This window comes from Neoarius graeffei, chromosome 27, assembly GCF_027579695.1.
Source record: "Neoarius graeffei isolate fNeoGra1 chromosome 27, fNeoGra1.pri, whole genome shotgun sequence".
In the NCBI taxonomy this organism is placed as follows: domain Eukaryota; kingdom Metazoa; phylum Chordata; class Actinopteri; order Siluriformes; family Ariidae; genus Neoarius; species Neoarius graeffei.
Genome location: NC_083595.1, coordinates 44,910,039 through 44,937,621, shown reverse-complemented (window position 1 = coordinate 44,937,621; position 27,583 = coordinate 44,910,039). Strand labels below are relative to the sequence as shown.

Sequence of the window (27,583 nt, the reverse complement as noted above, 5' to 3'; positions counted from 1 at the left end):
TGTAAGCAAACTAATAAAGACATGTCTGTGCAGCTCAGAAGAGGATTAGAGGCTTAAAGCTAGAGGCGGGTCAATATGGGAGTTGGATGGAGTGGTGACTCCTTAAAAAGGAGGAAACGCAGGAACGCAAAGGTTGTAGAGTTGTTGCATGCTGTGCGCAGCTGCTGGCGCTGAGGAGGAGGAAGTGCAGTGCAGTGCAGTGACTGTGCGTCTCTTACTGAACCATACAGACGCGCAGGAACATGCCCATCATCTGAAGATGCCTCCTAAAAGAGTGTTTCCCAGGCAGGAATCTCTCCTGCTCCCAGCTGTGGTCAATCCCTTCCGCCTGGACTCTAAACTGAGCAAATGCGACAAAATCAAAGTGAGTGCAGCTTTTGCTTATTCTCTTTACCCTTACTTCCGCAACATCTGCCCAGGAATGGAAACGCACGGATGGTATGAAGTCTAATGTTTTACATCACTGACTATACGTGCACATACTGATCCTCCAGAGCCACTAATTATTCAGATATACTTATGTTATGTTGCTATGTTATATGTTGTGTGCAGTGTTGGGCAAGTTACTTCAAAACTGTTTTGCATTATTTATTACTTGTTACTGTCATTTTAAAGTAATTAGTTACATTACAATATTACTGTATTTAAAATGTAAGGCATTACACTACTATTGCATTACTTTTAAGTTACTCTCACCAAAATAACTGGAAGTGTGGATTTGGCAATCTAAATGTAGCTCAAGACGCTCAATTAGCTCATCACACATCCAGTGGAAGGTGCTGTGGTAGAGTAGAGTGGGGAAAAGAGCCCTCCTCAAGGAAAATTCAGTTTTTCTCCAAGTTGAAATGAACCATGTGTTTAGTTTTAATCATAGTTTTTGACAACAGTGGCATGAACAATAATGCCACCTAAAATTTGCCTAAAGTTAATACTTAATATATATATTTTTTAACAAAAACAAACATTGTGCCAAGGGGGCCTTTTACACCCCCACCCCCGTGGGGTAAAAGGCCCCCTGCGGGGGGGCAATAGGCCCCCTCACTCAAAAAAAGCTGTTTGGATAGCAAAAGTGTTTACTTAAGCCTATAATGTGAAAGAAACAAGAACATATCCCTGAATTAATGAATAGATGCATTATTTTATTATATTTTGCATTTTAATTTCAATTTTTTTTTATTTCAATTATTTTTAATATTAAGTTCAAACTGTATTGCTTTACTCAACCAGGTAAGTGAGATGCTATTAAAAACTATGTATCTGCTATTCAGAAATGAATGAAATACAGTAATTATGATAAAAGGAAACAATGCCCCCTGGGGGCCATTTACCCCGCCATTAAGGGGGCGTTTTACCCCACAGACTACACTTTTACAAAAAAGGGTCTTACTTTCAAAATGTGATTCAACTTTTTATACCTAATGTATTTTTTATTTAACGTACTGACTTGTCTACTCTTACCACATACACAGCTGTGATATCTGACGAAATAGCAGCTATCTAAATACAGTTTTACTGATATCTGAAAATTATATCACTTACCATGAAATTTGATTTCTCTCCGCTGTGTTGCTGATATGCGATCCACAGTGGATATTTGTATATCCCCGTTGTCAAGCCAGTCCATAGCAACAATAGAAATGTAACTTTGCGCCATCTGGTGGTTATTTTGAGTAAAACAGGCCGGGGGCGTATTACCCCACGGGGGCTTTTTCCCCCACTCTACTCTATCTGACTGAGCTAGGCTTATGGTTAAAAACACTAGAATATAATAGCCACAGTGATGGCTCATGGCACAATACAAGGAACAATCATCGCAAGAACAGACAAAAGGTGAAAGTCTGGCAAATTGTGATAGAAATACTGTAACTTTAGGCCTATTCATCTCATCTCATTATCTCTAGCCGCTTTATCCTTCTACAGGGTCGCAGGCAAGCTGGAGCCTATCCCAGCTGACTACGGGCGAAAGTTGCCAGGTCATCACAGGGCTGACACATAGACACAGACAACCATTCACACTCACATTCACACCTACGGTCAATTTAGAGTCACCAGTTAACCTAACCTGCATGTCTTTGGACTGTGGGGGAAACCGGAGCACCCGGAGGAAACCCACGCGGACACGGGGAGAACATGCAAACTCCACACAGAAAGGCCCTCGCCGGCCCCGGGGCTCGAACCCAGGACCTTCTTGCTGTGAGGCGACAGCGCTAACCACTACACCACCGTGCCGCCAGGCCTATTCATATTAACATTAATTGAACTGTATTGTAATGTCTAAAGATATGACAGGATACAAAATTAGCATTTCTATGCCTTTATTGTTTTCAAGTTTACAGCATTAAGCATAGTTTATGCTTCATAAAAAAAAAAAAAGATTAGCCCTAAGGAATATGACTCCATTTCAGAAATTTAACAAAAATGAACATATTATGGCAAATCGTAGCCTACAATAAAACTGGCCTGAAAAAAAACAAGCCTTTTAAATCACAGCTAGACAATGACTATTAGCTATAAGGTTACCCAGTCACATTTCAAAAAACAGAATTAGAAATAACAAAATCAAAATCAAAGTAATGATATTGAAGTGCTTAGGCCTATTAGCCCTCGAAGGAAAGGCAGCTCAATCACTTTAGTCTGACTTCTGACCAGAAAAAAAAACTCAGTTATACAGGACAAAAATGTAAACAAACTGTCAGCATATCTTCAGCAACATCCTCTGCCACAAGTCTCCTCACCTCCTGAGGCTGAAGGAGCATCTCAGAGCAGGAGAACGTTAATTTTGGCTGCTTTGTGATTTTATCGCCACTCTCATCCTCCGCTTGCTTCCTTGCTAACTTCATGTTACTATGGCACCTCTGTAAATCTTTAGTTAAATTACTGGTGCTATTTTGGGAAGTGGACAGTTCTTTAGGTTTAGCACACAAAGTGCTAAACCTAAAGACTACGATGTTCTTCACATCCTTATTTTTCACAAACTTAAAGTAATGGGCATATGCCCATCTGGAGAATGGGCTATCCGACATTAGATCAGCTGCAGGTTCACTCATCTCTCTCTTCTGTCTGACTAGCCTAAAGGAAAAGGAAGTGAAACATTTTGCATGAACGTTTCACCTCTGCTGATCTCGCAGTGATTTTGGCGAATTTGTATGAAGGAAAAAAACCCACCACTTCATTCCAGGTTAAAAATGCATTGTAACGCGCATTACTGACATTTGTACCAAGTAAAATATTACCAAATTTTTTCTGTAATGCCTTACATTACTGCAAAAAGCAATGCATTACAGTAATTCGTTACTTTTGTAACGCGTTACTCCCAACACTGGTTGTGTTTATGTTTTATGTGATGTGTTACATGTTGTGTTATGTTTTATGTTATGTGAAATGTGTTATGTTTTGTTATGTTACATGTTGTATGTTATGTGAAATGACGAATTTTCCTATTTTAAAATGTCCATTTGTTTCGTCCCTATTGGTGGTGACTGATGATCTTTTTGACTCGTGTTTGTGTGTATGACCCAAAATTCCAAATTCAAAACAAACAACGTTTGAAGTTGAAAAAGAATGTTTTGCGTTTACTTTCTTGTTTCTTTCAAAAATACAAATCAAACCAGGCTCCTTTAGCCGTTTTGAACATAAAGACAGGCTGGGTAAATTTAAAGGCACAATGTTCAAAGTAGTGAGTCACAGCAAGCAAACAGGTACGGTCAAAAGCTCTGTGCTCCCAGTCAGCCACACCCTCTCCAGGTAGCCTCCCAATTTATAGTCACTTTCGACCTGTAGGGGGCACAGACTCCCCAAATACAAAAATGCAGGCATTAAAACATAGTAAGTAAATAAACTAAGGGAATGGCTCCTACATTATGTTTTATGTTGTGTTACGGGCGGCACGGTGGTGGAGTGGTTAGCGCTGTCGCCTCACAGCAAGAAGGTTCTGGGTTCGAGCCCAGCGGCTGGCGAGGGCCTTTCTGTGTGGAGTTTGCATGTTCTCCCCGTGTCCACGTGGGTTTCCTCCGGGTGCTCCGGTTTCCCCCACAGTCCAAAGACATTGCAGGTTAGGTTAACTGGTGACTCTAAATTGACCGTAGGTGTGAATGTGAGTGTGAATGGTTGTCTGTGTCTATGTGTCGGCCCTGTGATGACCTGGTGACTTGTCCAGGGTGTACCCCGCCTTTCGCCCGTAGTCAGCTGGGATAGGCTCCAGCTTGCCTGCGACCCTGTAGAAGGATAAAGCGGCTAGAGATGATGAGATGTGGATCAATAGGGTCCACATGGACCCCGACCTGGCAACAGTGCTGGATAAAGGGAACTGATGATGTTCACGACTTTAGGAATGCATGTACACCTGTATGCAGTTATGCAATCAGACAATCAAGTGTAGCAGTAAAATGCAGATACAGGTCAAGAGCTTTAATGTTTAATTAACAAACACCAGAATGGGGCGGGGGAAATGTGATCTCAGTGGCTTTGACCGTAGCAAGGTTGTGGTACCAGATACGATGGTTTGAGTATTTCCGACACTGATGATCTCCTGGGATTTTAATACACAAGTCTTTCCACAAAATGGTCCAAAAAGGGGGAAAAAAATCCAGTGAACAACAGTTCTTATTGATGAGGGAGGTCAGAGGAGAATGGCCAGACAAGTTCACACTGACAGGAAGTCTATGGTAACTCAAGTAGCCACTATTTACAACTGTGGTGAGCAAAAAAGCATCTCCAGAGCACATGACACATTTAATCTTAAGGTGGCTGTAGGCAACAGCAGCAGAAGACCGCATCAGGTTCCACCAGGTCACTACAACTGGACAGTTGAAGATCTGCCACATGCTTGAGATTTGTCATCATTTTGCTTAGGAAAAAAACAATGACATTGCTTCAACAATACTGCTACAGTTCTCTTATTAACCTCTTAGCCCCTGTGACATCACATATGGTCATTATATAAAATATGTCAGTGCATGGAACTGAACCATTGATACCGATCCAGTGTTTTAGACAAGTATCAATCCCAATACTAGTACCTGCTTCACTTCACATCAGTCCAAATGCGATTGATTCCAGCCATACTGTATGTCTTTGTCTATTGTGGTAATCAATAATAGGCTGCTATATTTGTTTCTCTGTGTCTTTTGTGTATTCATTGATTCAGTGCTTTCTTCTGGGAATCATCCTCGTGCCACTGCGCTCTGTCTTCCTCTTCCTGGTTCTAATGGTAGCATGGCTTGTTTCTACCCTAATCACATTCAAGCGTCCTCTCAAAGGAGAAGTGGAACCTTTCACAGGCTGGAGGAGGTAAGCATAATTTATCCACTACAAATGTCTACAATTACAAACTAATCATGTAGCAGCAGGATTATTCAAGGTCATCTAATCTGATGTAGCAGTCATTAAATCTACACTACATGTAGTGTAGTTATGGCCCTTTTCCACTACCCTTTTTCAGCTCACTTCAGCTCGCTTCAGCCCGACACGGCTGGCGTTTCGACTACCAAAAAACAGCACGACTCAGCTCGCTTCAGCCCTGCTTAGCCCCTAAAACTCGCACCGTTTTGGAGTGGGGCTGAAGCAGCCGAGCCGAGTGAGGCTGGGGGCGTGAGCAGACACTCCCCTGTGCACTGATTGGTGAGGAGGAGTGTCCTCACATGCCCACACACGCCCCGCGAGCACGCTGGGATCTGTAAACACCGCAAACCCGGAAGAAGGAGAATTACGAGAATTATGAAGCCTTATGCACCTCGCCTCATCTATACGCTCTTGTCAGTATCTGTTGGCGTTGTCGGTGACAACAAGCCACAGAACCAAGACCAGCAACACTAACGACTCCATGTCCTCCATGTTTATTGTTTACTATTCGGGTCATGAGACTACCGCTTAAAAGCTCACTGATGTCACTGTTTGCGCTGCTTAACGACATCACGTGACGTCCACCCACTTTCACTAACTCCACCCAATGTGTCCACCCACTTCCAGCCAGCACGGTTCAGCGCGGTTGTAGTCGAAATGCAACTCCAACAGCCCCGCTCAGCTCGACTCAGTACGGCACGGCTCAGCCCGACTCAGCCGCGTTTGTAGTGGAAAAGTGGCATTATTGTACCCTAATTCTGTGCCTAAGTCCAGATTCTTTATGAACATTGCCCTTGAGCAGGTTCATGAAATAATTTATAAAGATGTGGCTCATATCTATGGGTCACCAGGTAGAAGGAAGTGTTTATCTATTAGAAATAAAGTCCTACTATATCCAAAATGTGTAAATATTACTGTATTTCCAGAGAGCACTACATTCTTTGCATATCAATTTCTAAGGTATGGGAATGCTGTTAGATGTTCCAGAGTCAGAGATGCGCAGAAAAAAAGTGTAGTTTTGCTATAAACAAATTATTCCTTCATATTATGTATATATGTACGTAAAGGGGCAGCACGGTAGTGTAGTGGTTAGTGCTAGAAGTGGCTGACGGGGGCCTTTCTGTATGGAGTTTGTATGTGTTTCCTCCGGGTGCTCTGGTTTCCCCCACAGTCCAAAGACATGCAGGTTAGGTTAACTGGTGGCTCTAAATTGACCGTAGGTGTGAATGTGTGTGTGAATTGTTGTTTGTTTCTATGTGTCAGCCCTGTGATGATCTGGTGACTTGTCCAGGGTGTGTCCCGCCTCTCACTCACTGTCAGCTGGGATAGGCTCCAGCTTGCCTGTGACCCTGTAGAAGGATAAAGTGGCTAGAGATAATGAGATGAGATGAGATTTATCCTGTGCAGGGTCGCAGGCAAGCTGGAGCCTATCCCAGCTGACTACGGGCGAAAGGCGGGGTACACCCTGGACAAGTCACCAGGTCATCACAGGGCTGACACATAGACACAGACAACCATTCACATTCACACCTACGGTCAATTTAGAGTCACCAGTTAACCTAACCTGCATGTCTTTGGACTGTGGAGGAAACCAGAACACCCAGAAGAAACCCACACAGACAACATGCAAACTCCACACAGAAAAGCCCCCGTCAGCCACTGGGCTCAAACCCAGGACCTTCTTGCTGTGAGGTAACCATGCTAACCACTACACTACCATGCCACCGACACCAAGGAATATAAACTGTAAATATATGCATAGTGTGATTAACTAGAAATGAGACATACGTAGGTAACACAAACAATGCAACAAGGTCAAAATAACAAACACACACACACACACACACACACAGAAAACAGAGGGAAAATAGGATTGCTTGCCATGCTGGGAACCATGACCTGCATCGAAAGAGGTAATTCATGGTAAGACCCACTTCTTTGAAAATGTATGCGTAGGCTACTGTTCTTAGGAAATCCCACATTCTGAGATTATTATTCTAAAGTAGTCCACGAGATGCTGTTAGATGTTGCAGAGATACTGTATACAGGAAATGCTTGCTGTTTACGAAAAAAAGTCATTTAAAAAAATAATTTGTTTTGGAGCTAATTCATCAATATTCCATATAATCAGTAATCCTCTGATTAGAACAAGTTTGTTTGTTTGTTTGTTTTGTTTTTTACTGCATCTGTATCTTATGATCTAAATCAAAATCCTGCCTTTTTTTTTTTCCAAATGCAAGAAGTTCACAGACTTTATATACAGGATTAAAAGAAATAAATGTGTAAAGATATGGGCATTTTATCTAACAAGGATATCAAACCTCCTGATCAGCAGTTAGACTGCTGCTCCTGTGAATGCACTACACTGTAGAAGTACAGGAAGTGTTGTCTTTTCTGATCTCATTAATCAAATGATGCCTGGGGGGGTTGAAGAGTTCTGTTTTTGATGCTCATTGAACAAACAAATTAGATGCGCTGCAGGCAGAGTGAAAGTGTGGGTGAGGATCAGACATAAATGTACAGGTCAATAACATAACAGAAATTGCAAGCAACTAAACAGCAAAACCAGAAACACAAAATTAACATCAAGACCTGAGAGCATTTGACCTTTTATTTGACCTTTACTGTTTAGATTTTTATTATATTTATTCTTTTTATTATATTATAGAATACTGGCTACTTCTGTGTGTGTTTCTGCTCATGCATGACCGTGTGTGTGTGTGTGTGTGTGTATAGCTTTCTGTGTCATAGAGTGATGGCGGTTCTGGGTCGACTGTGTTTCTATGCAATGGGCTTTCGCATTATAGTCAAAGGGAAACAGGCCACCAGCAGCGAGGCTCCAGTTCTAGCTGTTGCTCCTCATTCTTCATTCTTTGACTCGATCACTTGCATCATATCAGGCATGCCATCTGTGGTGTCCCGCACTGAGAATCTACATCCTCCCATGTTTGGCCGTAAGTAACACATACGTGCTTGTTTTTCATCACCATTTTCTCATCTCATTATCTCTAGCTGCTTTATCCTGTTCTACAAGGTCGCAGGCAAGCTGGAGCCTATCCCAGCTGACTACGGGCGAAAGGCGGGGTACACCCTGGACAAGTCGCCAGGTCATCACAGGGCTGACACATAGACACAGACAACCATTCACACTCACATTCACACCTACGGTCAATTTAGAGTCACCAGTTAACCTAACCTGCAATGTCTTTGGACTGTGGGGGAAACCGGAGCACCCGGAGGACACGGGGAGAACATGCAAACTCCGCACAGAAAGGCCCTCGCCGGCCACGGGGCTCGAACCCGGACCTTCTTGCTGTGAGGCGACAGTGCTAACCACTACACCACCGTGCCGCCCCAACATAAGCTAATGTTATCCCTAATTGATCCCTGATGAGCAAGCCTGTAGTGATGGTGGCAAGGAAAAACTCCCTGAGATGACATGAGGAAGAAACCTCAAGGGGAACCAGACTCAAAAGGGAACCCAACCTCATCTGGGTGATATGTAGCATGATACATAACTCGCTTCTGTAACTGTGTCCTATATAGTCACAAACTACAACCGTGTAACCAGGATATTCATTATAGTTTTAGCATGAAGTCTGTTTTGTTGAAGTTATCAGCTGAAAAGTCTATTTATAAACCTAAAGTTGATATCAAAACGAGCCCAAATCATTAATGGTATTATAAATGCTTGGAATCAGTATTCGTTATGGACATTTGGGATCATGTTGAAATGTAAAGGTTAAGCAGTGCTTCAGAGATTAAACTGTTTTCCATGTAAATGATCTTGAAGCAAATGATTCTGTAGATTTTATAAAGTTATACATCACAAGGTTAACTGTCAAATGGGGTATATCTTTTAAAAGGTATATTATATAGCTTATTTATTTATATATATATATATATATATATATATATATATATATATATATATATATGCGGCACGGTGGTGTAGTGCACAAAGCAAGAAGGTCCGGGTTCGAGCCCCGTGGCCAGCGAGGGCCTTTCTGTGCGGAGTTTGCATGTTCTCCCCGTGTCCGCGTGGGTTTCCTCCGGGTGCTCCGGTTTCCCCCACAGTCCAAAGACATGCAGGTTAGGTTAACTGGTGACTCTAAATTGACCGTAGGTGTGAATGTGAGTGTGAATGGTTGTCTGTGTCTATGTGTCAGCCCTGTGATGACCTGGCGACTTGTCCAGGGTGTACCCCGCCTTTCGCCCGTAGTCAGCTGGGATAGGCTCCAGCTTGCCTGCGACCCTGTAGAAGGATAAAGCGGCTAGAGATAATGAGATGATATATATATATATATATATATATATATATATATATATATATATATATATATATATATAAATAAAACAGTTATTCCATGAAATTGAGTCATACATGAGCTGATAGCTGACGAGGCGCGTAGCACTGACTTGTCTATAAGCCATGTACGACAAGATTGAGTAGAATAACTGTTTTATTCTATCCACATTTACTGGATTTTGAGAAATGGAGCATTATTTTTTGCAAATTTGATAAATAAAAACTTTATACAAAACGTCCAACAAAATAATTTCCGCTTAGAATGTAAACAAACCAGCAAAATGACAGTAGCAATTAGTGAAAAATGCTGTAATAATAATTCTTGAAAAATAAGAGACCTTCTTACCATCAAATACTTTTATTCCATATTTTGTTGCTTTTTTTTATTTTTTTGTATTTTTGGGGGTTTTGTTTTCAAGTAGAGTTTTTATTTCATCCTCAGTTTGTTCAGCAACATGCTCCGCCATTTTCTTCTTCTTCGTTAGGTTTTTTGGCAGCTGGCAAACCAACTTAAAGGTGCATTACTGCCACCGACTGGGCTGGAGTGTGGAACAGGAGCTATGGGGGGGGAGAATTATATTCTTTTAGCTATTTCTGTTTCTTTTAAATGCTTGATCAAGTGATATATCTGACTTGATTCACACCGCCATTTTGGTTTTCTCTACTCACAGTATATGAGCTGATATCCTAGTAGTAGAGTAGCCAATCAGAGCGTGCCATTGCTCATATCCAGGGAATGTGGATAGAATAATAATATACTTATTGTACGTATACCACAGCACTGTTGAATGCTCATTCTGGTGGGTAGAAAGTGCTGATTTTCTTTAACAGCAGCTCCAACAGTTCTGGGCAAATTGCAGATTTATATTTATGATCTTGTTTTCATTTCTAACAACTTACAAAGGGACTTAATGTTTGGTGAACAAGCCAAAGAATCATGCATAATCACTAATATGATGTTTTCTGTACAGAGATATTTATTTACCGTTTTTCTGAAAGCGTATGTAGTGTCAGCATTTTGTAACCACCAAGATTAAACGTAACCATAAAGAAATAAAAATTATGATGTCATTCTTTAATGAAAAATGTCATCATTGGCAGATTGTGATGTTGATTATATTCCTAGAACAGCAAGCCCCTGAATGCTTTATTTCTATCCTTACCTGATTTAATGCAAAAAAAAATATGGAGTAAAATTGGATTGGTGGAAGGTTGCATTGGGCTTTGACAAATATAACGCCTTTACGCAGATATTGTGCATACATATGATTTTTTTTTTTGTATGATGTATCATGCAGTTCAGAGTTTGTGTGTCTGTTAGGATTTCTGCGCTGCCTGCAGCCTGTTGTTGTCTCACGGGAGGACCCAGACTCTCGCAAAATCACAATCACGGACATCAACAACCGGGCCAGATCTGAAGGCCGCTGGCCACAGGTCAGAATAAAACCATACTCTGTGTGTGTGTGTGTGTATCAGCCCTGCGATGATCTGGCGACTTGTCCAGGGTGTACCCCACCTCTCATCCATAGCTAGCTAGGATAGGCTCCAGCTTGCCTGCGACCCTGTACAGGATAAGTGGCTACAGATAATGGCTGGATGGAGATGCTTGAAAGTTTGTGAACCCTTTAGAATTTTCTATATTTCTGCATAAATATGACCAAAAACATCATCAGATTTTCATACAAGTCCTAAAAGTAGATAAAGAGAACCCAGTTAAACAAATGAGACAAAAATATTATACTTGGTCATTTATTTATGAGGAAAATGATCCAACATTACATATCTGTGAGTGGCAAAAGTATCTGATGTTTTAGGTCATATTTATGCAGAAATATAGAAAATTCTAAAGGGTTCACAAACTTTCAAGCAACACCTGTATATAATATAACCATTTCATAGCCTGTCTTTACATGGGGGAATTTGAAGTTCTGAGTCTGTGTGTTGTGAAAACAGGAAATTACTTTAGGAAACCCTACTTCCTGTACACGAAGAAGGAATTCCTGACGTTTCACGTCTGTGTAACAAAACTGTGACTCTGATGAAAATATAAGCAAAATTTTTAGACATAATGTATTTTAAATCGACACACACTCCCTCTTTAAAATATTTCAGTTGCTGATTTTCCCCGAAGGAACATGCACAAACAGATCCTGTCTCATTACTTTCAAACAAGGTAAGAATGCACGCTCTTGTCAAACTTGTGCATTTGTATATGTATTAATAATTTGTAATTATTTTTGGTCTTAGCATTGATGTATGCAAGTCATCCAAACAGCAAATAAATAAATGAATAAAGGATCAGCTTACGCAAGTGGCTGCACTTTATATTCAGTAATATGAGAATGTCCCTTTGGTGAGCAGGGACATTTCAACATCCGGAGCAACTGAATTGAATAGATGTAATGAAACTGACTCTGGTGGGCTTTTTTTTTTTTCTCTTACAGAAGATGTTAAAACAGGAACAGGTCTTTTTAAATGAGATTTTCGTACCAGAAATGTCCTTCTTTTATACTATACAGAACAGTGGATATTTAGTTGTAGTTCATTGTATTTTAGATGGCTTAAGCATTTCGGACATCCAGTTCAAAATGTTTATAACCGATTGAATTTAAGAGGCCTTTATTCGTCACATATACATTACAGCACATGAAATTCCTTTTTCTCATATCTCAGCTTGTTAGGAAGTTGGGATTAGAGCGCAGGGTCAGGCATGATACAGACCCCTGGAGCAGAGAGGGTTAAGGGCCTTGCTCAAGGGCCCAACAATGGCATCTTGATGATGCTGGGGCTTGAAATCATAACCTTCTAATCTGGTTTGTGATTATGGGGTATAAAATACCCCAGCAACCATTAAGCCACTATTGCCATCATCTGAGGTCATATAAACTAAAGAACTTTGATTGACTAAATGAGTTCATGCTACACAGCAGGACAAATAGGGCACTGAAATCTAGGACACAGTTTGATCAGTACCAAAGCCCAGTTCCACCTCGTCGTGGTGCATCCTGGTTAATGCTCTTGTCTATGGACAGGGGCAGCTAAAGGGGCTCTGGTGAAGGCAGGATAAGCCTAGCAAGCCACTGGTGGATATATATCGTTCGAGTTACTCAAGATAAACTTCGAAACTGCTGACAGGTGTTAGGCCTATCAGGAGTTGGGTGAGAAGGTGAGAAGTTTGATCAGTAGATACTCGTGACACACAGTTACCACAGCAGCACAGAATTTTCCCTCCTATCCGATCACAGCAATGCAGTAAGGACAGGGTAAACTATTTTTTTCTTTCTTTTTTTTTTAACCCTTGTATTTACACAGAGTGTTCAATGGATCTGAGTGTGTTTGAAAATGAGAATATAAAAACTTTTTTTTCTTTTTTTTTTTTTTTTCCCTTCCCAGGTGCTTTTTTACCAGGGGTCCCTGTTCAGCCAGTGCTTATCAGATACCCCAACAAAGTGGTATGTGTTAACTACGCTACTGATTCCAGTTAAGATGTGCAGACTACATACTACAGCCAAAAGCCCTTTTCAAAAGAAAGAAGTAATTATTGTTATGATAGAAAGACATCTATTGATTGACCTTGACCACATACAGTACCACATACTGTTGCTGAAATCACTTCATCTCACACTGAAAAAATGAGAATAATCCAATCTTTAAAGCTAGACTGCCTTTCAGATTTTAAGGGTGTATTCAGACCAGGATAGTTCGATAGTTCACTTGCTTTGGTCCGAACCAAATGTTGTTTTTTTTTTCATTTTGGTGCGGTTCGCTTTCACACTGTACGTTTTAGTAAGCGGACCAAAATCTGTCAACAAAGCCACGCACCCTGAGGTCATTCAGCTATTGGTCAGAGACGACATGCGCACAAAGCGTTAAGTTCAAAAGTAGTCACGAAGGATAGCACTGATGAGCGCACATCATGTTGTGACAGTTATGGCTCTTTACACAAGTCGCTAGTACCGCCACTTTTTGAAAGAATGTCCTTGATTTTAATGTAGGTCTGACGGAGTTTCTTCACTTTTAGCCGACATTGTTCTGGGGAGCGCATGAACCCCTTTTCCTTCATTTTCTCACTGAATACAGCAAACACGTCGGCATTTTTGTGTGTTCTCTCCAAAAGCTCAGATATGTGGATATATATCCACAAGGGTACACCTTTCTTCCTCGGCCCACGTTTGCCCCCTACTCATTTTTTGTACTCTGTAGTCTAGCCTACCACTGGTCTGAATGACTGAACGACTGTTGTAAGGTTCCCTTGACAACTGAAACAGTGTTTGCGCTTTGTGGTGGAGTGTCAAGACTCTGTTTCCCATAATGCTCGACAAACGACAGAAGCTCCCGAGGTACAAAAAAGCAAAACTGTCGGATTAGGTCCGGTCTGCTTTCACACCTCCAAAAGGTCCGCACCAGGGTTCCTTTGGTCCGGACCGAGTCTGACCTTGCAGCTCCGTCTCGGTCTGCTTGTTTGGTCCGGACCAGAGTTCGGTGGTTTGTATTCAGACCAACCCAAAAGGTCCAGACCAAGGGAAATTTGGTTCGTTTGGTCGTTTGGTCCGGACCAAACAACGTAGGTGTGAATACGCCCTAAGTGTAGGTCATAAAAAGAATTTTCCCTGACACCCAATTATTTTTGTTTAATGGACTGAAAGCTACTGAATTCAAATCACAGACTTCCAATTTTATTAGTGTGTTTTTTTTTTTTTTTTTAAAGAACAATTAATGAATTTAGGGTCATGTGGCCCTAAACTCTGTTTTTTTTTTTTTCCTGCTTCACCATGACGCAATTGAAGATACTACATCATGCATGACGTGGTGGGCTTTCCCCGTTCACACAAGGCATTGTAGGATACAAATTTGAAACAGGAGAGAAAAATGGAGGATGTGAGTGTGCGAATGAAATGTGAAAGACCGACTACAGTAATGGAAAGCGAGGAAAAAAGACATTACGTTGCGAAGGAAAGGAAACGCAGGACCAAACTAATAAATATTGGTGGTCGGCGAGCACCTCTGTGTGATGAGCTGTTCATTTAGTGACAGAATGATGTAACTGTCAGTGCACGGTCAAAGGTAAACCTGTAGATGGCAGTAACGCAACACTGTGGAAGCCAGCTGCTGTAAAACCCAAAAGAAGAAGGTAAACCTGCGCATGTGCACACCAGACTTCCTCTGTCTGCTTGACTGCGCAAAGTGAGCGATTTCATGCACATTATTTGCTTTAATCCCCTCGAATTAAATAACTTCCCAGCCACAGAATGACCTGATATTTTGTGAAATATTACAGAAATAAACATATCACAATGACCACATTTCAGAGGGAACTAAATTTCACTGATTTTGTGAAATCAAAAGGCCGTCTAGCTTTAACTGAAATTTATTCAGAGAAAAACAAATCCGTCATTAAGAATCTTTTTTTCTGCTCCTCAGGATACAGTAACATGGACATGGCAAGGCCCTTCATTGTAAGTGCTGAAGATTCAGTTAACAGTTCACAGATTTAAGTTTGTTTAAGATGTCGATCTTCATCTGGCCCACTTCTCAGCTCTAGATGTAAAATATTCTCTCAAAGTGCTGCTGTAACTGGGTTGTATTTTAGCCCTATAATGAGCTCTGAGGCTTGTCATACTTTCCAGTCCTACTTTCCGGGGAATAATCCTCACTGGACAGGCAACACAAGCATTTTCCTGTTTTGTGTGCTTCTGATATGTATAAAATACAGAGATGGAAGGATAACACATTCAAAGCTTTTCTTTTGAGCTCATTTCTTTTCCATGTTTATCCAAATTATATCCACACTTGCATGAAATCCATACACACTGCAGATTTCTTAGGAAAATTCAAACTGACCGCTATTGAGTTAATGTTGTGTTTAATGATATATATTTAGTTTGGTTTTAGTTCCTTCTTGAGGATGTGTAGTAACATCGCTGCTTCCTGTTTCAGTCGGGCCCTGATTCTCCTCACCCTCTGTCAGCTCTACACAACAGTGGAAATTGAGGTTAGCTACTGCCGAGTCTACTTGTCTGTTTTAGCTTCTCTTTCAGACCTGCAAACTGCATCAGAAGACGTATAGTCAACTGAAATATATAGGGGTTCCCCCACAAATGAAGCTTCAAAGATAGCTACCGGTAGCTTTAATGTCCCATAAAAATCAGAGAAAGATGCATAAAGGACAACTTCACAATTCTATTAAAATGTAGCTTGAATATATTATTGAATGTTGATTTGTATTTACTTGAACTTTGAAGATTCATTAACTTTCATGTGAATGTTGATAGTTTTGAATAAAATGTTCTGAAATATATACATGACATGATCTCTCTCTCTCTTTCTCTCAGTTCCTTCCTCCATATATTCCCAGTGAAGAAGAGAAAAATAACCCTGTAAAATTTGCACAGTCTGTGAGAAGTCAAATGGCAGAGTAAGGAACAAAAAGTACAAGTTTGCACTGGCTCTAGGGGTGTGTGCTGCAGCACTAGTTTCCCTATATGAGTAAGACAGTACTGATAAACTTCTGTGGTTTGATAGGTCTCTGAGAGTGCCCACAACAGATCACACTTTTGAGGACTGTCGGCTGATGATATCAGCAGGGCAGCTGACTCTGCCCATGGAGGCTGGGCTAGTGGAGTTCACCAAGATCAGCAAAAAACTTAAGTAAAACACACTTTTTAGGCTTCACTGTTTGTTTGTTTGTTTGTTTGTTTTGGGGGGGGTTGTATCACTTAATAATATTATATGTATATGGGTTCATATACATTATATATAATGTACAGTTAGGTCCATAAATATTTGGACAGAGACAACATTTTTCTAATTTTGGTTCTGTACATTACCACAATGAATTTTGAACAAAACAATTCAGATGCAGTTGAAGTTCAGACTTTCAGCTTTAATTCAGTGGGTTGAACAAAATGATTGCATACAAATGTGAGGAACTAAAGCATTTTTTAAACACAATCCCTTCATTTCAGGGGCTCAAAAATAATTGGACAAATTAAATAATTGTAAATAAAATGTTCATTTCTAATACTTGGTTGAAAACCCTTTGTTGGCAATGACTGCCTGAAGTCTTGAACTCATGGACATCACCAGACGCTGTGTTTCCTCCTTTTTAATGCTCTGCCAGGCCTTTACTGCAGCGGTTTTCAGTTGCTGTTTGTTTGTGGGCCTTTCTGTCTGAAGTTTAGTCTTTAACAAGTGAAATGCATGCTCAATTAGGTTGAGATCAGGTGACTGACTTGGCCATTCAAGAATATTCCACTTCTTTGCTTGAATAAACTCCTGGGTTGCTTTGGCTTTATGTTTTGGGTCATTGTCCATCTGTATTATGAAACGCCAACCAATCAGTTTGGCTGGATTTGAGCACACAGTATGTCTCTGAATACCTCAGAATTCATCCGGCTGCTTCTGTCCTGTGTCACATCATCAATAAACACTAGTGACCCAGTGCCACTGGCAGCCATGCATGCCCAAGCCATCACACTGCCTCCGCCGTGTTTTACAGATGATGTGGTATGCTTTGGATCATGAGCTGTACCACGCCTTCGCCATACTTTTTTTTTTTTTTTTTTCTTTCTTTCCATCATTCTGGTAGAGGTTGATCTTGGTTTCATCTGTCCAAAGAATGTTCTTCCAGAACTGTGCTGGCTTTTTTAGATGTTTTTTAGCAAAGTCTAATCTAGCCTTTTTATTCTTGAGGCTTATGAGTGGCTTGTACCATGCAGTGAACCCTCTGTATTTACTTTCATGCAGTCTTCTCTTTATGGTAGATTTGGATATTGATACGCCTACCTCCTGGAGAGTGTTGTTCACTTGGTTGGCTGTTGTGAAGGGGTTTCTCTTCACCATGGAAAGTATTCTGCAATCATCCACCACTGTCTTCTGTGGGTGTCCAGGTCTTTTTGCATTGATGACTTCACCAGTGCTTTCTTTCTTTCTTTCTTTCTTTCTCAGGATGTACCAAACTGTAGATTTTGCCACTCCTAATATTGTAGCAATTTCTCGGATGTTTTTTTTCTGTTTTCGCAGCTTAAGGATGGCTTGTTTCACCTGCATGGAGAGCTCCTTTGACTGCATGTTTTCTTCACAGCAAAATCTTCCAAATGCAAGCACCACACCTCAAATCAACTCCAGGTCTTTTATCTGCTTAATTGAGAATGGCATAACGAAGGAATTGCTCACACCTGCCCATGAAATAGCCTTTGAGTCAATTGTCCAATTACTTTTGGTCCCTTTAAAAACAGGGTGGCACATGTTAAGGAGCTGAAACTCCTAAACCCTTCATCCAATTTTAATGTGGATACCCTCAAATGAAAGCTGAAAGTCTGGACTTTATGTCCATGTTTATTTTATATAACTATAACTTGAATATGTTTCAGTAAACAGGTAAAAAAAATACAATTTGTGTCAGTGTCCAAATATATGGACCTAACTGTATATATGCATTATATAATGACATTGGGTCATATTCAAAGTGAAGCCTGTGCAGGGTGGAGTTAATACTGAATATGCACATCTATATTCATACCTCAGTATTGACCCAAACAAAACACCAAGGTTCCGGTCAGGACATCAATAAGCATGTTCACTGAGGTTATTCTAATCATTACACAGGATCAGCATTCTGTAGGCAAAATACCACAGGCACTTATGAATTCCTTAATCAGTAGTCAAATTTAAAAATGTAGCTACACAGCTACTAGTGCAACCTTCTTTTGTTTGTTTATTAAATTGCTGAGTGTTGGACCCTTTAATAACCTCTTAAATGAAATTAATACAAACCACATAGGGCACCTTTTCTGTTTGAAGAAAGAAATAATTGCCACTTGTATATACATACACTGTATATTTTTACAGCTTTAATTAGCTTACTAGCTAGCATTAGCTAATGGGATTTCTGTGGGGATTGAGGATGTGCATCACTGTTTATACTACGAACCCTAACAAACTAGCTAATGGGAACTAATCTTACAGGAATTTCTGAGGGAACAATGGGCCCTTGTACCGTACATCCCTGTATTTCGACTCTACTGCTAACGCTAGCTAGCTACTGGGAAATAATTTGACAAGGTTTCTGAGGGTCCATGTACATTACTCTTTATACATTTCACTGCTGATACTAGCCAGCTAGCTTATTAGAGCTAATCTGACAGAATTTCTGAGGAGATTGAGGTGATATGTACATCAATGTTGATACAGTGTCCTGCTAACACTAGCCAACTTGCTAACGGGAGCTAACCTGACAGACTTCTGAGGGGATTGAGATGCTATGTACATCAAGGATTGTTTGTTTGTTTCTTTTTTTTTCTTAATTATTATCTGGAGTCCAAAGTGTGTGTGTGTGTGTGTGTGTGTGTGTGATATAATTTTCTTTTTAATTCTTTTAATTTTACTTCCCTCAGTCTGAAATGGGCCAACATGCATAAGGAGCTGGAGAATTTTGCTGCCATCGCCCACTCATGCAAAGGAGGTCGAATTAAGATTGAGGAGTTTGCTAGTTTTCTCAAGCTGCCCATCAGTCCTGTGCTTCAGGAGCTTTTTGCTCTTTTTGACAGGGTGTGTGTGAACTGCATATTTAAGATCGACAATAAAAGTATTGACCATACTGAATACATTTAGACAGAAATATTATAGTGCGATAGGTGTATATATAAACATTTAAGTAGATTTAATAAACCATTTACCAAACCATGTTACATTGTAGGACGGAGATGGCACCATTGATTTTAGAGAATATGTCATTGGTATGACAGTGTTGTGTCAACCAGCGAACACAGATGAAGTCATCCAGACAGCATTTAAGGTACCTGCCCACTCCTTACATGTATTTTATCTATTTATGAACCAAACCAAAATTTGATTCAACGAGACTTCCTGTGTTTGTAGTCATGATGTTTTTCATTTTAATTTACCAACCCAGAGCTTAACCATTGGACTTTGTATTTTTGAAGACCTTTTGGATTAGTGTAAAGCTAGAAATGCTGGAAGTGTGTGTGTGTGTGTGTGTTTGATGTATAGCAGTACAGTAACTCTGTCATACTTTGCCTCAGCTTTTTGATGTAGACGAGGACAACAGCATCACTCGAGATGAGTTTGCCAGCCTGCTACGCTCCACTCTCGGTGTCAGCGATCTTGACGTCACCAAACTCTTCAATGAGATTGATATTGATGGATCAGATCATATCACATATGGTGAGTATACAGTTTATGCAGTGCAAAAGTTTGCACCCCCTTGGCTTTCTTCTTTTTAATCTGTATTTCCTTCAGTTTGAAAAAAAAGACACTTTACATTTTACACTTTGTCAAAAACTCAGAATTCCATGTTCATGTTATGGCCTTGAATAAAATGATGACCTTTTACAACATGCAGCCTAAATCTTAAAGAAACAAAGATTCTTTGTCATGTATACAAGTACAGTGGGGAGAAAAAATAAATAATATATATATATATATATATATATATATATATATATATATATATATATATATATATATATTTACCAGCTGGGAGGTCCGTATGGTGAAATACCGTGACCGAGGTCTTGAAAGAGGGCCGAGGTCAGTATTCAAGGCTGAGGTCACGGTATTTCACCATACAGACCGACCTTAAGCTGGTAAATAATATTTTTTTTTCTTTACCAAATTCCAACAGAAAATGAGAGCGCCTGAAAGGGGAAAACCGAGGCGAGCCGCCATTTTGAATCCTCGTTCATGGCTGTAATGCAAATTGCTTTCTCCTCGGTATACAAGTGCACTTCCACGGCAGGAAAAAAAATACATTTTGCCGCCTATGTAATTATACAAATAGGAGTCATTCAGGATTCAGGCATGTTTTTGCTTGGCGTTAGAGGTTTTTAGCTTTCTCCTGAAATGTTTTCTTTAATTTTATCTTCCTCAGGGTAGTAAAACTCGCTTTTGCTGTGAACACTGTCATTTTCGCTATCCATGCTGTAAAATGAATGCTATTTTGAATCCTCGTTCACGGCTGTAATGCAAATTGCTTCCTCCTCAGTATGCAAGTGCACTTCCATGGCAGGAAAAAAACCTACATTTTGCCGCCTATGTAGTCCCCTATTTATACAAATAGGAGTCATTCAGGATTCAGCCATGTTTTTGCTCAGTGTTAGCAAATTACAGGTTTTTAGCTTTCTCCTGAAATGTTTTCTTTTATTTCTTCTTCCTCAGGGTAGTAAAACTCACTTTCGCTGTGAAGACTGTCGTTATCACTATCCATGCTGTAAAATTAATGCTATTCTCCTGAAAAATGCTGGCAAAAATTTATAAGATTTTTGATATTATAAATAAATCTTATAAAAAAAGATAAATGTTGACAAAAAATGCTACTATGTTTGTTGTGAACGAACGAGTCGCCAGAGGTCCGTAACCGGGGTCCGTAACTGGGGTCCGTACTGTAAGATACGGACCCGCTCACCAGCCAATCAGAGCGCGGGATTTGGACCACGAAAAAAATAAATATCTATTATTAACTGTCTGGTGAATTGAGAAATATTAGAAAAGACCTTATTTTAACAATCTAGAATAGATCTAATCTAAAGAAAGGTTAAAAACATTCTATCATGCTAATTAGACACTTTAGGCATCACATTAAGTTAACACTAGCACTGTCTATTTTTTTTTTTCTCTCAATAGGCTTAATATGTTCAACCTCCAATAAAACTTTAGAGTCTCTTTAGGACCTGAGAGCGACCAAGCATCACAAACATTGCTGTTTCTTTATTTAAAGGCGTCGTGCGGTAATTTCAGCAATCAGGCTATATCATGTGTCAAAATGTCGGGTTTGGTGGGTTATTCAAGCCCCTCGGTTTCCCGCGATCTCAGTGTCACGATGCGCCCGCTACAAGCATTTAAAGTTGACGCGCACAGCCAAATTTAGGCAGCCAGCTGTTAACTAGGTCAACTTATGTGTGACGTCATACCAGTAACCTCCCTTGGGTGATGCTGGCCTGTCCCCATGTTTTCTCTATAGCATGCGTTTACCAGAGTTGTTTACATTGCGAATTTTGTGGATTTATTCAGTTTGTGGATAGTTTTGAACACTCAAAACACTATGAAATGATGTATTAATATTCTGTGATACAAAATGCCTAATCGGTGTATTGTGTTTGGCTGTAACAACGAACACCGAACACTGTTTGTGACTGTTATCAATGGATCTGATTTCAAGGTCATGGCTAGGTATTGATAGAAAAAAAAAATTTTTTTTAAAACACATTGTGGCAGCGGGGGCGTGGTCAAGCGCCGGTCTGTGACAGGAGGGCGGAGCCAGGGAAGGTGAGTGGCAGAATCATTACACCTGACGGTAATTAACCTGTGTTTTGTGTGTTTTCCCAGTAACCGCGCCCTATTTAAGGAGGCAGAGGGAGAGCAGAGAAGAGCTCATCCCGGGACAAGAACACTGCGTGTATGTTTCGCTATCAGATTAAAACTGGCGGTTATACTGAAAAGTCTGGCAATAAAAAGCCTATTTGCATCTGAAGCGTTGTCCTGCCGTCCTCTGTGCTCCACCCACACTTCAGAGAGCTCTACAGTGGTGCCAAAACCCGGGACAAGGTGGAGCACCAACCTCGCAGCCCCATGGAATCCTCCCCGTTCGCGGACCTGGTCCACGCCCTCGCCACGGCTCAGCAAAGCCAGCACCAGGCGCTCGTCACGCTCCGAAAGGAGCAAGAGCGGCGCTTCGAAGCCCTGGTGCTGGCCCAGCAGGAAGATCGCGAGGCGTTCCGGCATCTCCTCGCGTCGGCGGGGTCCACCAGCGCCCCGGCCCCGTCTCCCCTCACCATGACCAAGATGGGCCCGCAGGACGACCCCGAGGCGTTTCTCACATTGTTCGAGCAGGTCGCCGAAGCCTCGGGGTGGCCGATGGAGCAGCGCGCGGCGCGCCTCCTCCCCCTCCTGACGGGAGAGGCGCAGCTGGCCGCGCTATAACTCCCCGCCGGCTGGCCTACGCGGACCTTTGCCGGGCCGTCCTCCAGCGCGTGGGGCGCATGCCAGAACAACAGCGCCAGCGCTTACGCGCGCTGGAGGACGGCCCGGCGAAGGTCCGCGTAGGCCAGCCGGCGGGGAATTATAGCGCGGCCAGCTGCGCCACTCCCGTCAGGAGGGGGAGGAGGCGCGCCGCGCGCTGCTCCATCGGCCACCCCGAGGCTTCGGCGACCTGCTCGAACAATGTGAGAAACGCCTCGGGGTCGTCCTGCGGGCCCATCTTGGTCACGGTGAGGGGAGACGGGGCCGCGGCCGGGGCGCTGGTGGACCCCGCCGACGCGAGGAGATGCCGGAACGCCTCGCGATCTTCTTGCTGGGCCAGCACCAGGGCTTCGAAGCGCCGCTCTTGCTCCTTTCGGAGCGTGACGAGCGCCTGGTGCTGGCTTTGCTGAGCCGTGGCGAGGGCGTGGACCAGGTCCGCGAACAGGGAGGATTCCATGGGGCTGCGAGGTTGGTGCTCCACCTTGTCCCGGGTTTTGGCACCACTGTAGAGCTCTCTGAAGTGTGGGTGGAGCACAGAGGACGGCAGGACAATGCTTCAGATGCAAATAGGCTTTTTATTGCCAGACTTTTCAGTATAACCGCCAGTTTTAATCTGATAGTGAAACACATACACACTGTGTTCTTGTCCCGGGATGAGCTCTTCTCTACTCTCCCTCTGCCTCCTTACATAGGGCGCGGTGACTGGGAAAACACACAAAGCACAGGTTAATTACCATCAGGTGTAATGATTCTGCCACTCACCTTCCCTGGCTCCGCCCTCCTGTCACAGACCGGCGCTTGACCACGCCCCCGCTGCCACACACGTTTTAAGTGTTTCTATGTATCAATCATTAATTGTACAAAATGATTTTCATACATTTATGTATTTGTCATATCTTTCTTTGTCACATGAAGTGTTGTCTTGATAACACGTGGTACATAATTTTAGCAAATGGATGACAGAAGATTAATTGAAAGATTTATGCCACAGAGCTGCCTTTAACTAATAATTATCACTTATTACTGACGATTGTACGTTTACTAAACAATACAATACAAAGCTCAATACTACCAGCCTATAACATACTGAATATCAAGTTAAAATCAACCGCAATAAAAGGAAAATGATGAAAACTGGAATATCAAGGGGTCTACTGTATCAGAAGGCCCACTGCATTTCGCGAGATCGCAAGCTGTCAAGTTGCTAGAATTCAATCTTTCTAGCTATACTTTCACCCCCTACAGCTATCAGTATTACACATAATCATAGATTAATCACACAGCATTCTAATTCAAGTGAAAATGGTCTTTAAAAATACACACAAGTAGTGATTTAGTCAGAGAAACCAACCAAAACAAGTCTTCAAGTCGCCGGTCTTCATTCTCGTCTTCGTTTCTGTCGTCGTCAGAACTGTCCTCATTTTCTTCTGAAGATGAGCGCTCAGGTTCAAATCTGTAAGGCTGGATACCACCAGGACATTCAGCTGTCAAAATCTCTACTTGTGGGCCATTTTCTTCTTCTGTATCGGTAAAATCAAAGCTAATTTCCTCAGCATCGCTCCTATTTTCTGGTGTGTCCGTCATTGCAACTGCACCGAGTGGTTACTGGTATGACGTCACGCAGCTGTTCCATTGACCGAGAGGGGGCGCTGCGAACGCGGAAAATTTCAAGTGATGGGCATGATCAAATAAGGACCGATTACAACCGCAGGAAGCTTTTGAAAAATCGACGGTCAATTTATTTCGAATCTCGAAAGCATTCTGGTGCAGAATAATGCGACTTTTATCGCCACTGCGTGATGCCTTTAACTTCTGCTTTTATATTATTTTGTATGTTCTGTAGTAATAATAATGATTAAACTGTTATAATATTGAAGAAACTCCAGATCATTGATAGTGTATCTCGAGTATTGAGAATGTTGACATGCTATAACTAAAAGATTTTTCTTTCCTGCCATCTTTTCCTTAGATGAGTTTCTCTCCTTTGCTTACACTCACCCCGAATATGCTAAGCTCTTCACAACATACATCGAGTTCCAGCGCTACCAGTGCTTCCAGGGAGAAGGACCCATCTCACACCTCACTTTCTCCTCGATGAGTCCCCCCAGTGAGCAGCAGGAAGAGTGTAACTCAGACAAGAAAGATGACTAAGCGCCTTATATCATGGTATAAGCACTTTATATCAGGAGTGAAGCAATATCGATTACACTGTGAGGCAAACAGAAAAGCAGATTTCTGCTGCCACAAAGCAGCTTGAGAGAAATAATATTTAAATTCCAGAAATAAATTTTGCATATATAAATTTATCCCTAATGAGCACGGTAGAGGTGACAGTGATGAGGAAAAACTCCCTGATATGACTTGAGGAACAAATCTTGAGAAGAACAAGATTCAAAAGGGAATCCATCCTCATCTTGGTGACCTTGGATAATGCAATTATAAATAACTATACTGTATAAACAAAATATATGCACACACCCCCCCCCCCCCAATTTTAGATGATGTTACAACTCGCTTAACTTTTATTAAAAGCATACAAAGACTGATGTGTTACTGCAAATTGCTACTGTGATTAACATTGTGATATTTTGTGATCAGGAGCTACGCAATTTGTTTTTTTTTTAATTACAGAAAGTGCATTAATTATGGAAATGCAAACAAGAATCTTATTACATAAACATTAATGCTCCAGAGTTTACAACTTGTACAGTCAAGCGCACGTTTGCATACCCATAGGGCAAAAGACATTTTATTCCAACATTTAAAAAATAAAATACTATAAACAGTAATCAGTAAGCCATAATAAATGAAACAAAGTCAATATTTGGTGTGAGACGACCCTTTGCTTAAAAAAAAAAAAATAGTCGTCTCACGTGCAGTTTTATGCGGAAATGATCTGTAGGTTTTCCTGAGCATCTTCCAGAACCAGCCCCAGTTCTTCTGGACACTTTGACTGTCACACTCGCTTCTTCATTTTGCACCAAAACCCAGCAGCCTTCATTATGTTTTCTTTTTTAATCTGAAAAATGTGCTTTTATGAAATATGCTGCTCAGATACAAACATTTTTTTTCTGTAACATTTAATTTAGTGCTGGAAAACGAACGTTTGGACTCTAAAATATTTTTGTACTGACTCGATAATGCAGAAGTCATAAAATAGAAATCTATAACCAAATTTGAATGAAAAAATAGGGTGCACAGTACTGTGTGTGTGTGTGTGTGGTTTATTTATATACAAACCCTTTGCAATATCTTCTTGGCATATCTCTTCTAACTTCTCCTTTTGCACTCAGCTATAAAGATTAACCCATGAAACTCCCAGGACCTGTCAGTAGGTTCTACATTCCTTACTCTTGTAACTACACACAATTTCAATTAAGAAGAAGAAGCCGGGGCGGCACGGTGGTGTAGTGGTTAGCGCTGTCGCCTCACAGCAAGAAGGTCCTGGGTTCGAGCCCCGTGGCCGGCGAGGGCCTTTCTGGGCGGAGTTTGCATGTTCTCCCCGTGTCCGCGTGGGTTTCCTCCGGGTGCTCCGGTTTCCCCCACAGTCCAAAGATATGCAGGTTAGGTTAACTGGTGACTCTAAATTGAGCGTAGGTTTGAATGGTTGTCTGTGTCTATGTGTCAGCCCTGTGATGACCTGGCGACTTGTCCAGGGTGTACCCCGCCTTTCGCCCGTAGTCAGCTGGGATAGGCTCCAGCTTGCCTGCGACCCTGTAGAACAGGATAAAGCGGCTACAGATAATGAGATGAGATGAAGAAGAAGCCTTTATTTGTCACATGCAAACTCAAGCACAGTGAAATTCATTCTCTGCATTTAACCCATCTGAAGCAGTGAACACACTCATGCACACGCGCACACATACACACACAAGTGAGCAATGAGCTCACATACCGTACATACCCAGAGCAGTTGGGGGTTAGGTGTCTTGCTCAAGGGCAATTCAGTCCAAGGCCGCCTCATGTTAACCTAACTGCATGTCTTTGGACTGTGGGAGAAACCCACGTAGACGAGGGGAGAACATGCAGACTCCACACAGAAAGGCCCTGTTGGCCACTGGGCTTGAACCTAGAACCTTCTTCTTTTTCTTTCGATTACGTTCATTATGTCTTATATTAAATATAGTTAGGTTTGTTTTTTTTTTTCTTTTTTATCAGACATCTAATTTTTGGGTTTGTTTACCTGACATGTTTCGACGTACAACTTCCGTCTTCCTCAGAGTGTCACCGGATGTTAATTGGTGACGCATCTTTTATCAGCTGCTGTTTCTGAAGGCGTGGCCTTCCTGTCTGGTTTGACAGGTCGGTCACGCCTTATACTGTCTGTTCGTCCCCTGCAAGATGTCACTCCAGGTATGGGAGAGCATGTATGCTCCCTCATCCCGGTTGATGGTCCTCGGGCTTCGCTTACGGATCTCTATGGCCTCCCTGATCCAGCGCTGATGTTTGTTATCTTCTGTGCGGATGACTCTGGCATTCCCCCAGTCCATAATGTGATTTTCCCTTTTACAGTGATCTGTTATAGCTGACTTATAATTTTCCTGTTGTGCCTTTTCTTTTATTGTTCGGGTTTGTCTTGTAGCTGTCTCCTTTTCACACTCTTTCTTATGTTCATGTTTTCTTGTGTTGAAACTCCTTCCTGTCTCCCCAATATAAGTTTTATTGCATAATTTACATGGAATCTCATATATGGTGTTGCATCTGTTGTCCGGATGTATTCTGTCTTTGGGATGAACCAGGATCTGACGGAGTGTTGTGTGTGGTTTGACAGGTGTGTTAACATTGTGTTTCCTCATTACTCTTTGAATGCGTTCAGTTATTCCCCTGATGTATGGTAATGTAACTACTCCCCTGTGTTCTTGTTTGTTAGTTTGTTTTTTCTCTTTCTTCTGTGTTTTGTTGTTTTTAACCTGTTCCACCCCTTTGGATATTGCCCATTGTGGATATTGACATGCC

The 27,583-nt window shown here is 41.5% G+C and overlaps 1 protein-coding gene across 1 annotated transcript; it reads left to right on the top strand.

Annotated features, from left to right (window-relative positions):
• The first annotated feature begins 155 nt into the window (after positions 1 to 155).
• lpcat2 (lysophosphatidylcholine acyltransferase 2) lies at positions 156 to 25,173 on the top strand. The gene is made up of 14 exons (XM_060911932.1): positions 156 to 364; positions 5,147 to 5,289; positions 8,077 to 8,294; positions 10,971 to 11,083; positions 11,762 to 11,822; positions 13,043 to 13,101; positions 15,071 to 15,105; positions 15,587 to 15,641; positions 15,982 to 16,064; positions 16,172 to 16,297; positions 19,045 to 19,198; positions 19,347 to 19,445; positions 19,693 to 19,834; positions 24,597 to 25,173. The coding sequence occupies exons 1-14, from the start codon at positions 260 to 262 to the stop codon at positions 24,776 to 24,778; spliced, it is 1,575 nt and encodes a 524-aa protein (XP_060767915.1). The 5' UTR covers positions 156 to 259; the 3' UTR covers positions 24,779 to 25,173.
• The last annotated feature ends 2,410 nt before the right edge of the window (positions 25,174 to 27,583 follow it).